Below are 13,911 nucleotides of genomic sequence, written 5' to 3' on the forward strand. Positions count from 1 at the left end.
GGACTTCACACAAAGAAAACATTTCTGTGATGTGACTTCTCTAGGTTACATCTCATAAGGCGGCAGGCTTCTGGAAATAGGGACACTGGGAAAATTCAGCTGAGGATTCCTCTCAAGGCACCTCAAACTGGTTGCAGATCACACAGACAATAATTACAAAAAGGTTGAGTTGGAGTTTATCTCCACCAGACTACAAAACTGCTTTTTTTCCACCAGGCTGTCAGGATGCTGAAATCTCTCCCCTTCCTCCCACCTCTCCCCCCTGCACCCATTGGACCTGGATATTAACAGTGGCAAGTGATGCCTTTTAGTGTGGGAATTTGTATACACATGTCTATGTTTGATTATCTAAGTATTTTTAGATATTTTTACTTTTATTCCTCGGGATTAAACAGCATTTCGGTCTCCCTGTCTGTATCTCACAGAGAAGATTGACAATAAAGTTGACTTTAATATTGAGTTAACTATCTGAGGTCTGTCTGATCTTATTACATGACACCTATGCTATGTATTTCTAACCTCTTCTTTGTTTCTTTTAGCTCTACTGGTTTGTTAAAAAGCAAAATGAAATGTTCTGTCAGTGCTGTTAAACTTTTGACATATAGATAAATGGATAATGGATGGATAGATAGATACTTTAATCATCCAAAATTGGGAAATGCTTTTGTTACAGCAGCAAAGTGTTCAGGCAAAAATATTTAAAAGGTGGAAAAAAGTATAAACACAATACTATGAAAAATTATAAATACCCCGAATAATTCACAATATAAAAAGTGCTGGATAAGTTAGAAGGTTCTATAAAATACTGATATACTGCACCAACAGAAATACAGACCTTTACTACAGAAGCAGAAATGTATATACATAGGACAGTATATCAATTACCTTTATACTATATATCCTTCAACTATTATAATATTATATCATGCATTCTTTTATCATTTTGTAAATGTGACATTTCTTTCCTGTCTTCGTAATTACATAGAAATGGGGCATTTAAATCCCAGCCTTTGTGGGAAATATTTATGTGACATTTATTCTGAAAAAATAATCCCCGGAAGTGGTCTTGTACTTCCTGCTACCGGCAGCTTTCTGTAGCTCGGTTAGCTTCTTCTTTCTGCCTGTTTTTAGCCCTTTTTAGTTAAAAATGGGGGAGGCAGATGTGACCCTAAATCAGACCGACGAGAAGCCCCCGGACTCGGGCCTGGTCACCGGGGAGGACTCGGTGGTGTGGAGCCACGAGGTGGAGGTCTGTCTGTTTCACGCGATGATCGGACACAAACCTGTCGGTAAGAGACGGTTGTTAGCATGTTAGCATGTTAGCTTTAACGGTCGTTAACGGCTGTCCACTTCTACCAGTTTACCAGTGTTTCCCAAACCGGGGGGTCACGGACCGACTTTGAGCCTATGAAGTGCCTCTGGAGGGTCCTGGAAATGTTGATATTTACTATAGTGAGATGTTTTCTCGGAGATAATGTAGTTTAATCTGATTTAAACCAGATCTGAGACACCACGCAGCTACATTTAACAACAACAACAACAACAACAAAAAGAACGTCACAAATCTTAACGGAGAAAACAACATTTGAACTAGGACACACTTACAGAATGTAGTGTGTTTGTATTTCTGTTGACAATAAGCAGTGCAGCAGACATTGTTGGAAAGAAGGTTTTAGATAGTGTATGTAAACAGTGGTGTTTGAAGTATTCAGAAACTTAAGTACCAACACATTATTGTCAAAAATACTGAAGTACAAGTAAAAGTCCTGCATTCAAAATCATACACAAGTAAAAGTACAAACGTATTATCAGCCAAATGTACTTAAAGTATAAAAGGTAATAACAATTGGCAGAATATATGTGACATTTCTAGATAGTATTGTGGCATTTGACTGTTGTAGACAAACACATTTCTGGTTGACTTCTTATGAAGTATTTCATTAATTTGACTTAAAAATGAATCCCACTCGTGACGTTTTTAGAGATGCATTTAGTTAAGTGTTTAATAATTTGTAATGGATTAAGGTTCCCCTTTTTAAATGAAGTGGAGTACAAGTATAAAGTAGCATTAAGTGGAAATACTCAAGTGAAGTACCTGAAATTGTACAGTTCTTGAGTAAAGTATTTAGTTTCTTCCCACCTCTGTAAGTAGGTAACACAACTCTCCCCACACAGTGAAATGCTCAGCTGCAAGTCCTGCACTGAAATATTTTCTTAAGTAACATGTTGTTGGACTTATCTTCCTGCTGCATTATTGTGTATATTGCATTTTACTGCAAAGTGTTTAAGGCTCATTGTAACTTGTTTATACTGATGGTTAGTTTAACCTGAAGCAGTGCATCATATTCAATAATCAGGTATGTGCAGCTTTGTACAGAGACAATAAGCTATCTCTAAAAAGACACATTTTAATGAGCCTCAGATAAACTGCCCTGTTTGCAGCTTTTTGTACAGATGCATTTCCCCGCTGATTCAAGAGGCTTCTCAAGACTCAGAGGCTTTTTAACTGGGCAGGAATTGGATGAATGATAATCTGAAAAGCTGTCAGACAAATGTAGTGGAGTAATAGTAAAAAGTATAAGGTAAAGCCCCCTCAGACTCACAGGGGTCTTATAAGCCTCAGGAAATAAGTTTGTGGAAGTTCAATTGCACTTCTTTTGTTAAATGCACGGCTAAAGTCAAATATAAAGTTTGCCGGCAGTTTCTAATCCTTTGCTTAATCATAAGGCGCTGTCTCAACGTCTAGCTTTAATATCATCTGATAGCACTTGTCGTTGATGCTCCCATGAAGATATTAAATGTTTAGCCTTCATTTAAACTCGCACCAGCTCTCAAACATTTCTAATAATGTGCTGTAAGATGGTCAAGTACATTGGTGTCTTGTATAAAAGCTTGAAAAAAACGATGTACTGAATTGTAAATTTCCCCTCCGTTGGACGAATGAAGGCATTCTGATACAGTAAATATTGTCTTCCTTCGAGCACTGTTTTTATTGTCTCATTGCAGTCCAGGTATGTTTGAACCCCATGTTCAGCGATATAAAGCAGGTTGTAACCGTGCTGTGCTCAAAGTTTAGTATACTATATGCAGTCAGATGGTTAACGCTTTCTTTTTTACAATTATTTGGTTCTTTCTCCAGGAGTGAACCGTCACTTCCACATGATCTGCATCAGAGATAAGTTCAGTCAGAACATCGGGAGGCAGGTTTCCTCCTCCGTCATCTGGGATCACCTGGGAACCATGTACGACATGCAGGCTCTGGTGAGGACACACACACACACACACATATATATATATATATCTATACACACACACACACAGATTCAGAGATGGTGAACACAGTCAGCTAATGCTCAACATATTGTGTGCGTGTGTGTGTGTGTGTGTGTGTGTGTGTGTGTGTGTGTGTGTGTGTGTGTGTGTGTGTGTGTGTGTGTGTGTGATGCAGCACGAGTCGGAGATTTTGCCGTTTCCAAACACAGAGAAGAGCTTCTCTTTGCCTGATGACATCATCCAGGAAGTGAAAGAAGGTGAGCATAATAATATAGCTTACTTACACTAGCTTAATACACAATACAATTATCTTAATATATGTGCACTAGTAGTACTTTTTTAAAATGAGGAGTAGAAGATACAAAAATCAAGGAACCCTTGTTCAATTTAGCATGTATATCAGAGAACACCCGTCACCAACCCCAGTGAAGCCCGATGGCCTTCACTAACTCAAAGTTGTATGAGGAATAAACCAAATAAACAAACAAAAAAAGCTCTGAAAATAAACAAGTTAATAAATCAAAGTTTTACCCGGGTGGTTTTTTTGGTGTGGCTTATCGGCTAGAAGAAAGGGATGACTCGGTTTGTAGTCCTCTGGAGAAAGTGAAGTCCTCCTGAGCTCCTCCTCTGAGGTCTCTTTACATTCAAAGTGCTGAGCTGGAGAAAGGAACACTCTCCAGCTCCAGTCTGCTTTGGTTGTAGCTTCTTTCAGGTTATGGTCATAACAATATGGCTTCAGATGTGTTGAATGGCCCTCAGTTCCTTTCCTTTTTTATTTTACATTTCACACATTGATAGTTGCTGAGGATGTGGAGCCATAACTCTAACGTGTTTATTTGTACTCTGGTGCACAGCGATCAAATCTGTTGCTGTTTATTTGCTGTCAATTCTACACCCTTACACTCTTTCGCTTTTAATTGTACTGTACATATATGTATGATTCTTGTACACATGTTTAGATTTGTCTTATTCGTGCATCTAATTTTATTCTCAAATTCACAAAAGAAACATCCCTTGCATTTGAAACTCTGGGCAAAAGACAGATTCTGTGAAGGTGCTAAACTAATTAACAGTATCTGTAATGACTTATCAGTGCTAATAGCTAGCTGCTTTCAAGCTAGGGCTCAGGAATAACATCTATACATCCAGAGATAAAAGAAAGCCTACATAAAGGTTATTGTTGAGGTGCATCCTGAGAGGAACATTAATGTCTGAACTACAGTTTAGAGTTAATAGTTGATGAGATATTTCAGAAGCATCAGCTTCTGATAAAGTGAGTCCCTGAAGTCCTAGAGGTTTTACTCCTTTAAACGCTCTTTATATTGTCTGTGTGTTTGTGTAGGGAAGCTGGGCTCGGAGGAGGAGACCAAAGAAGAGTTCAGGATGGAGAGGGAACCTCCAGCTACACATGAAGAAGGTACTACTCCTGTCCCTCTTAAGCAACTGATTACTTTGTAACACTGGCGCTTCTATTGGCTAGCGCTCCAACACATCATACGTGTTAGGCTAAGGGGCGGGACATCTACAAGCGTTTGACCTATCACAAAAGAGCCGGCCAGCTAACCAATCAGAGCAGACTGGGCTCTGATTTCAGACAGAGGGTGAAGAGAGGTGCTGCAGCACAGGCAGTATGAGGAACATAAAGAGCTTTCTGAACATTAAAGCACGGAGACATGTCCCAGGAGAGACACTACATACTGATATACACCTGACCATCAGCAGGAGAGCACTCTTTAAGATCTGTGTCAGTACGATGTTGATATCTTAACTCGGCTTTGCTTCCTGTCTCTCTGTCTCTGTCTTCAGGCAGTAACTCATCAGTGAAGATGTCGGAGCGAACCAGCAGCAGTCGGGAAAAAGAGAGAGAGCGGGAAAAGGAGAAGGGGGTGAGTGAAGGAGGAGCAGCGGCAGGAGGAGGTGGAGGAGGGGGAGGCGGAGGAGGGAAGGAGGCAGAGAAGAGGAAGAGGAGTCGAGCTGCGGAGAAACTTCTGTCGTCTTCCAATCCCGCGAGCCCGGGGGGAGCCAAGAGGAGACGCACCTGAGAGGTGGAGAAACAGAGAGACAAAGTGTGTGGTGGAAGTGGGGGAGGAAACTGCGGTTAAAAAAGAAGTGAAGAAGAGTCTAACGTCACGGGATTGGAACCTGTGAGCTGTGTTTGCCCGCCGCACTGCAAACAGGGAAACTGGAGGAAGTGGAGGAGGCGCTTCCTGTGTTCTGTCCCTGCAGCTGCACGATCCTGCCGAATATCCGACAGCAACACAACGTGTCGTTCAATTTTGATTTGTCTTTTTATTCATTTGTTCAGGGTGCGTTTGATTTAATCTGGGTCATTTTTTACAGTGTGCTTACAGCCGCTTTAAAAAAGAAACCACATTCATAATTGCACTTCTTTAACGCTGTCAGGCTCATGAGATATCGTCCTTTTTCTATCCAGCGCATGTCTGTCGTTTCCGTCGAAACCTGCCGCCTACATTACCCACAATGCAACTCAACAGCCAACAATTTGCCTAGAGGTTTGAAGTGTGCGATGCTAGTAGCGGCTAAGGCAGACGTCTGGTAATCTCACCTCTTTCTTTCCAGATGTTTTTTACTTTTTAAACTCGTAGTCTTTATCCTCTGACGCTGACCCACTTGAGAACATTTATCAGACTTCACACAAACGGCTCCTTCTGGAAAAACATGATACAACATCTGCAGTAGAGCTCCTTAACATCTGGAAGGGGGTGGATAGTCAGTGAAATGGCCTTTTAAAGAGCATGGGTATTGTCTTTCGTGCTAATGAAAACATGAAATCCATATTCCCATTTACAGCTAATATTCTCCTAGAAAAATACTGTAATACGGCTTCAATCAGAGATCAATATCCTTTGTTTTAAAAGTCCACAGGATCTATCAATTCTATATCTTTATTGGTGCACAATTGTTTGTTTTTTTATTGCTATGATTATTAAACATGAAGCCGGAGAGACCAGAGAAAGACTCGGCTCATCTGAAGTCAGCTCAGTCCTGTGTGACGTGTCTTTGAGGATTTTATCGTCTGACTGTTAAATTTAATGCAATAAATCTCAGCGGTCATATTTTCTTTATTCTCCATTTATGGATGTTTTCACATTTTGTAAGTTTACTGAGTATTTTGTTGTCCTTTGGTCTTATTTTCTGACAGTGACTGCAGAGGGGTTGTGTCACAGTATGCTATTGCTAAATATATATACTGTATATATATATTTAGGTTTTCAGTCTCAGCTAATGGGGAAATGACACGCTGTTCCCTTTAATTTTTCAGTAACATGTTAATTTATTGATGTTTGAGGCTGTTGGTGTCATTAAAGATGATCAGTAACGTCTCCGCTTTGCATTATTCAACCGGGAAGTAACTCAGTACTTTATTTGTGTACAAGTATTTCTATTTGATGCTACGTTATACTTTTACTGCGCTACAATGCAAAGAGAAATACTGTGCCCTTCAATATTTATCAGCCAGCTACTTTAAAGAATAACATTTCATATACAACAGATAAGCATTTAAAGCAAGATGTATTTTATATATTAAAGTATTTAAAGCAGTTAAATGATCCACAGTTTGACCAACTACTATGTTAAATTCAGTTTATACACCAGTGAATTTTATATTTATGCACTTTCATTGGAATTTTTATTGTTTCTTCTTTCTTTTTTTCAAGGATTGAAATGCTTGTTCCACCTCAAATAACCAAGAATATCGGCCAGAGACTGAACACAATTTTCCCGCTTCTTTCAAAGTTTAAAAATCAATTTATTCTAAATATCAAAGCTAAATAATATATGTCTTTGCTCTCGATAACACATCATATCCAAATAAAAACAATACAGTCGACCTCTAATGTGAAATTGAAGCTTCATTCAGGATGAACGCGTTGAAAAGATTGGTACATTTCACAATGAAGTGCCTAGAGGAAGCTGCAGTGTGATCACGCAGCCACTGGGGGGCGCTGTCATCCTGCTGTGGGACGAAAACACTTCTTTTTTTTAAAATTCAAAACATTTGGATCTTAAATCAGAATGGCAAAATAAAAGAGGAGCTGCGCCTACATTATTAATGTACAGCTGTTATGTATAACGTTTTGAAAATCCTTTGGAGGCGGTGTCGTTCAGCAAATCGCTAAATAACAGCGATAAATAATTTAAACGTGAGGAGATGTGAGAGTAAGGTCAGTGTATGAACAAACACAGGTATCAAATAAAAGTGAGAAACTTCCAGGAGTTCAGCTTTCATCTCTTCAGCTTTCATGTCCTTTATGGACTCTTCATTAGAGAGTCTTTGGCTGTATTAGGGACCATTTGAATGTGCAGAAGTATTTATTTTCTGCTACAATATAATTAATATTGCAAATAACATCACATCCTCTCCTTACTGCTGCCTTTTCCCCATCTCTTAACAAAACATGATTTCTTACCTGACGGTGATGCATTGATTTCTAACCGAATAAGAAATTAAAACATAAGAATAAACCAAAAGAAAAGTACATCATTGATGCACATAAAACGTAGAACTTAGAAGCTCTCTCTCTCCCTCCCCTCTCTCTCCCTCTCTCTCCCCTCTCTCTCTCTCTGACTATTGGTGAATTTAAGACCAATCTATCGATGTTAATAGACAAAGTAGTTATAAAAAACACTTACATTATTATAATTTCTATTGGTTTTTCTCACTAGTCTGAATTATTACATGCCCAAAATGTCAAAATTGACTAGTAATTGAAGAAATTGTGCCACTGTTGTCAATCTACTGATGGTCAAGGCACGTTTATTGTTTTTAATCGAAACATTTTAGCACGAGGCAATTCGATGTGCTTTGTAAAAAACAGTAATGCATTATAAAAGATAAATACATTTAAAAACAGTAACTAAAAAAGCCAAGTAAATTAGAAAAATAAAATAAGGTAGAAAATACAAGAACAAAAGTTAAATTGAAACTAAAGCCCTTTATTTTATTAGTTAGTTAGTGGTAGTTATTAGTTTAGTAGCTTTATTTATTAACTACATTGTCTTCTTCTCTTCCCAGTTTTCATTAGATTCGCAACAAGTGGTGAAACAGCGCCCCCTCCATTCTACTTGCTGGTGAACGACAGATGGTGTTAGTGGTGGACATGGTATTACACCCAGAGAGGAGAAGACGACGCCAGGTGGAATTAATCACCTCTGATTACCTGTCAACACAAACTACCGCTGATGAGGAACCAATGGACTATATTGAGAAGTTAAACCAGTCGTCCTTAAAGCACATTAGCTGTAGAAAATTTAAAGTTTATCAAGTTATTTCAAGTTTTGGACGGGAGTTAGCAACTTTATGACATTAGCATATCAACATGTTCTGTAGGACGTTTTGTGACGTGGATATGTCGTCTATGAAGTGAAGAAAAGAGCTTCAGCTTCATAAAAAGTGAGTTAAAATGTTTCTGTTTGCATGCCTGCCTGTCTGTCTGCTGGTTTCTGTGTGTGTGACAGCTACGAGTTGGTGTTGTGCAGGTTGCAGTTAATGTTGTGTAAAATGTGTTGTGTGGTTTATTTCTGTGTGAGTATTTAGCCCTGATAAACAACCTGCTGCAGGCCTTAGTGAGTGAGTTTGCATGCCAAGCTTTGCCTCTCTCGAATACTAACTGTACAGGTAATAGAAAGTAGTAAAATGTCTGACATTCATCAGAAAAGTTAAGAAAAATGACGATTTTTTTTCATATAAATTCTTAAAAACCTTTATTTTGAAACGACTTCTAGAGCAGCTTCTTATTTTTGGTTCAAAAGTGACGGCTTACTTTTTTTTATTTGTTTCATAAGGAAATAAATAATATATAAAGACACATTTGATGCTTGAAGTTTCAACAATCATCCATAGAAGAGTTCATGGTGAATTTAAAATGACTTCTATCAAGTAGTTTTGTATTTCCACTTCTTGGAACTAATACTCATTTTAGCATCTGCTTTAATTCGCAGCAATGTGTAAGTCATGTCTTTCACACATGCACTGATACTTTTTGTTGATGCATCTTTAGATAAAGGACCTGATAAGTGATCTGTGTCCATGATCAGCTGTAGTTCTGCATTATATCTGTATTAAGATGAAGTGAGTGACCTGTGAGTCATATATCTTACCATGATGCATGTGCACTTTTCTGCCCTTCAGTCAATCTCTGCAGTTGCATTTTGGTCTTTATGCATCTTTTTCTAGGGCTTCAACTGCTTATTATATAACCATATAATTATATCGAGTCTCTGAGCTTTTTGATTGATCTTGTACTCTGTGAAATGTCAGAAATAATGAACCAACAACCATCACAATTTCCATAGCCAAATAAAAAGTCCTTAAAAATGTCTCGTTTATCATGACAAATATGACGTTTACAAAAGAACAGCACGGGGAGAAAAGATATGAAACAAGAAGAGGAGAGAGTAGAAGAGGGAAGAAGGAAGGATAACATAATGAGGAACTTGGAAAGGAGACAGAGAAGAGAAGCACAAATCAATCAAGGAAGGAAGGAAGGAAGGAAGGAAGGAAGGAAGGAAGGAAGGAAGGAAGGAAGGAAGGAAGGAAGGAAGGATTATAATTTGAGAAACAAGGAAAAGAGACAAAAGATGAAGGAGATGAAGTAGGAATAATGCAGTAGAAACAAGGAAAGGAGACAGCCAATAAGGAAAAGATAGGAGGATATAAATGAGGAAAAAAGAAAGGAAAAGTGAAGAGGAGACAAGGAAGTATAATTACAGAAAGGAGGAAGAATAATCTCCTAAAGAACAAAGAAAGGAGGGAAGCAGATAAATAAGGAACAATGACATGAGGAACAAGGAAAGGAGACCTAGGACGGAGAAGATTAGCAGGAATAAATGAAGAAAGGAGAAAGAGAGGAAGAAATCAGGAGACAGATGGATAAGGGGTGAAGGACGAATAATGAACAAGGTAATTACTGATGAAAGGATAAGAGAAGATGGAATAGGAAGTGAGGAGTCCAGAAGTAATGGCTGCCTGGTGGGAGAAAACAGACGGAAAAAAAGAGAGGAGGAGAGAGGAAGAGGAGAAGCTTAGCGATCGAGTGTCAATCGAGAGAGCTGTCAGTCTGACGGAGAGGAAAACAGAACGAGTGTGAGAACTAACGACAGAAATGCTGCATGAATATTCATCAACCGCTGAGAGTTCCCAGCAGTGTGTGTGAGAGTGTGTGTGCCTCTGCATTCACCAACCGTGGACCGGCAAGCCAACAGGGGAACTTTTTTTTATTCCCGCTGTTGGCCGTGCTTTAAATCATATCTCAGAATTTATTTTTAAAATGAAATTTCCCGTGCAGCAGGAAGTGTAAAGACTCACAAACACACACAACACCTTTGCCAGCCTCTTCTTCTTTAAATCTGTACATTTTCCACAAAGTTCAGAGAAGCCTGATGCCAAAATATGCCTTAGTAATGTTCCCTTAACAGATATCCATCCATCCATCCATCTTCTCCCGCTTTTCCGTCAGGGTCGCGGAGGTAACAGCTCCAGCAGAGAGCCCCAAACTTTCCTTTCCCTGGCCACATCAATTTGAATATATTTAGCACACTTTTTAAGATACCTCCAAGTACCGCACTTTGAAAATCTATAGGGTGTTGGGTTTGCAGACTTTCAGGCTATAGGACTGTTGAAAGAGCATATTCACATGATTAAATATAGTCACATATTTAATTATCGTTCTGTAAGAAAACAGTTCACAAGATTTCAATTTGTATATTCTTCTTGACTCAGTCCACTTTCGTGTCTTTTCTAAAGAGATGTGATTATGTTTCCAACTTTATTTTGAAAGAAAGACCATCAATTTAGTTCACAGTGCAGCCTCGGACATGTTTATTCATAAATCATCTCATGTTTATTCATACTGGATTATGTAAACAAGTAAGTAGACACACGCACAGGTCCTTCTGGTCCACCGTTAAAAACACACACACACACATCTCTAAATGTGTGTAGAACAGCCTGTGCGTATTTATTTCAAAACTGTTTATTGCAAACAACTGTATACTCGTTGCATCGTTTTTAAAACAGCTTAGACGCATCATAATGTAACTCAAAATGAACCTCAGTTTGCTCTTTTATCTCCAGAAATGCACATTTTTTACAGCAAACGGGAGAGGGCAGATATGTTTGGTGCACACAGCATCATTTTAAAGTACCACACCTGGACAACCTGTATAGTTCCTACGGAAAAAATGCTTGGTGAAGATGGGTCTTCATCAGCACGTGTGTGTTTTTATATTTGCGTCGTTTCTGAAGCTGAGCGTGTTTCTCCTAATGGAAATGTGTTGGGCCGCTGTAGCACCTGTCGACCCCCGTGGATAAATGACATTAATGTTCATCTCTCATATGATCATCCTCTTGCTTCATGAAAAGCAATAAAGCAGAACGAGGTTTTGTGATTGCGTCAACATTGCTTGTTTGCTTCATAGTAGGATGTTATGAAAAGCTCTATCTAGTTCATTTGCAAAGATATCTGGAGGGGAAGTGGGACTCTGTCTTTCAGCACGATTCAGCGAATTGATCCTTGGTTCAGACAAGTCTCCAGGTTTTTTTTAAGAAGTTTGTGCAAACTTGTGGGGGTGTTGATGACCTGTGGCTCCGTCAAAAAAAGAATATTTTATGCAGGAAGACAGTTTCTGAAACATCCTCCCACCACTTCAACATCCTCCTACTGCTTCTCTCTCCATCTCACCTTTTACCCTCTCTTCTCTCCATCTTAAAGACCTCCTCCGTCCGTCCATCAAACCCTTCCTCCATCTCTCCTGCAGAATAGTGATGCAGTTTGTCTTTGAAGTGGACGTGCATCTCATTTAGAGAGAGTGCGTGAGAGAGAGAAAGTGACAGATGGGAATTGAACTGAAACTGAAGGAAAAATCTGAAGAAGAAAGTGAGGCGAGATGAAAAGAGGAGAAGGAGCTCCCCATCGTCAAGAGAACCTGAGTGTGATATAACGTCTAAAGTCATGAATTATTCCCCTCGTAGGTTTCCACAGGGACATTAACACACTTACTTAGGACTTCATATTCCAGTCAGAGCATTAGCAGTGAACCCTCTGCCCTCCTGTTCACATGTGGAGGACCATGATGGATAGTGTGAGTTCCAGCAGAGGATCCGCATGGAAATCAAACAACAATCAAACATTTGTTCATGATTTGTTTCCTTGTGTAAGTCGGGGGGGAGTCTGTGGGAGAGAAAATCCCTCTGGAGCGCTATTTGGGATTTTAGCCTTTGCAGACCATTTACATGCATAGAAATATAAACAACAAAAAGCTAGGGCCCTTTTATGTCTTTTAACAAAAAAAACTGCGTCCCACCTCCTAAAAAGCTCTCTGGATCCAGTTCCTTTTCCTGAGAGGCGTTTGGACTCTACATACATCCTGGACTTGCCTCTCAGCCCCCCCCCCCCCCCCCCCCCCCCGCTGACATCACCGCGGCCCTCTGGTTGTAAGCTGACAGGAGAAGTGACGCCATGAATGCTTCCTGTCGCCAACATGATGGGATCTCTTCTTCAGGTGTAGCTGTGAGGCCTGAGAGCTCACACACAGATTTAGACATTTCCCTGTCAATTCCCTGTAGAAAAAAAATCTACACACACTCACACACACACACACACACACACACACACACACATAGAGGCTCTCACACAAAGCACTCATTAGCCATGTATGGTGTGTGTGTGCCAGGAGTCATTTGTTTGTCTTTAAGCAGCTAAACTCCCCTTTATCCTGCTGATAATAGAAAGATTAGCATCTCAAAACCACAAAAGGGCTTTTTAATCAAACCTCACACACACACACACACACACACACACACACACACCCAGGGTCCCAGGCCTCCTGTTGTGCAGCGTACGATGATTACAAAGACGATCTTGTGTGTGTTTGTGTGTACGTGCACTGGCTGGGGGTTTACACACTGAGTCAAACAGCTGAGTGTGTGTCGGTGTGTGTGTGTGAGGGGGTGTGTTTTAATGTTGCTGAGATGCTAATGAACAGAGCAGCTTTAGCAGCTGAAGACTCAATCTGCTCCGGTTTGACTCTGAACTTTTGACAAGTTCATCTCGGAGAAAGACGCTCATCCGTCGGTGTCTCTGAAGTCTCTGAGTTTCAATAACACAAACCCCGGATACGTCTGCTCATTTAATGCAGGAATATTGAGCTTAACTTCCCGACGGGAATACCGACAGGACCATGCATAACACCATCTTTCTTATGCAGTCTCTGAGCAGCTACACTTAAAAGACACTGAAACATTACATTTCCTCTAACATGTCATCCTTAACGCCTCCCCTTAGAAACACATGAGCCAAGTTCAGAATCACTGGATGGGCAAACTTCCTGCCCCCCTTGGTTAATCCTGCCGGTCCACTTTTCCCATTAAATAAAACACTATGTCTGCAATGTTTAATGAATCTCAAAGAAGAAGAAGAAGACATTTCTCCCACAGTGAGAATCAAAGAGCTGCCAATTATTTCACGCCGTGCTGAAAACAACCCAAACGCTGTTAGAAGAAACCCATGGCATTGTCACGGCCGTAATTGGATTAGGTTTTGACTTCTTTTTTTAATAAAAGACAACGCGCCGTCTATTAAAACCAAGTCTTTTACATGCAAACCAGAGTCAACA

General features: G+C 39.8%; 1 protein-coding gene across 2 annotated transcripts; it reads left to right on the forward strand.

Moving 5' to 3' along the window:
* The first annotated feature begins 1,050 nt into the window (after window positions 1-1,050).
* mrgbp (MRG/MORF4L binding protein) lies at window positions 1,051-9,587 on the forward strand. Of its 2 annotated transcripts, XM_063893053.1 has the most exons (6): window positions 1,051-1,289; window positions 3,140-3,261; window positions 3,449-3,530; window positions 4,616-4,690; window positions 5,080-5,159; window positions 8,312-9,587. In XM_063893053.1, the coding sequence occupies exons 1-6, from the start codon at window positions 1,148-1,150 to the stop codon at window positions 8,369-8,371; spliced, it is 561 nt and encodes a 186-aa protein (XP_063749123.1). In that variant the 5' UTR covers window positions 1,051-1,147; the 3' UTR covers window positions 8,372-9,587. The 2 variants fall into 2 exon arrangements, with proteins under 2 accessions (XP_063749123.1, XP_063749112.1); XM_063893042.1 differs by lacking the exon at window positions 8,312-9,587 and having other exon boundaries at window positions 5,080-6,617.
* The last annotated feature ends 4,324 nt before the right edge of the window (window positions 9,588-13,911 follow it).

Source organism: Eleginops maclovinus, chromosome 1 (assembly GCF_036324505.1).
Source record: "Eleginops maclovinus isolate JMC-PN-2008 ecotype Puerto Natales chromosome 1, JC_Emac_rtc_rv5, whole genome shotgun sequence".
In the NCBI taxonomy this organism is placed as follows: domain Eukaryota; kingdom Metazoa; phylum Chordata; class Actinopteri; order Perciformes; family Eleginopidae; genus Eleginops; species Eleginops maclovinus.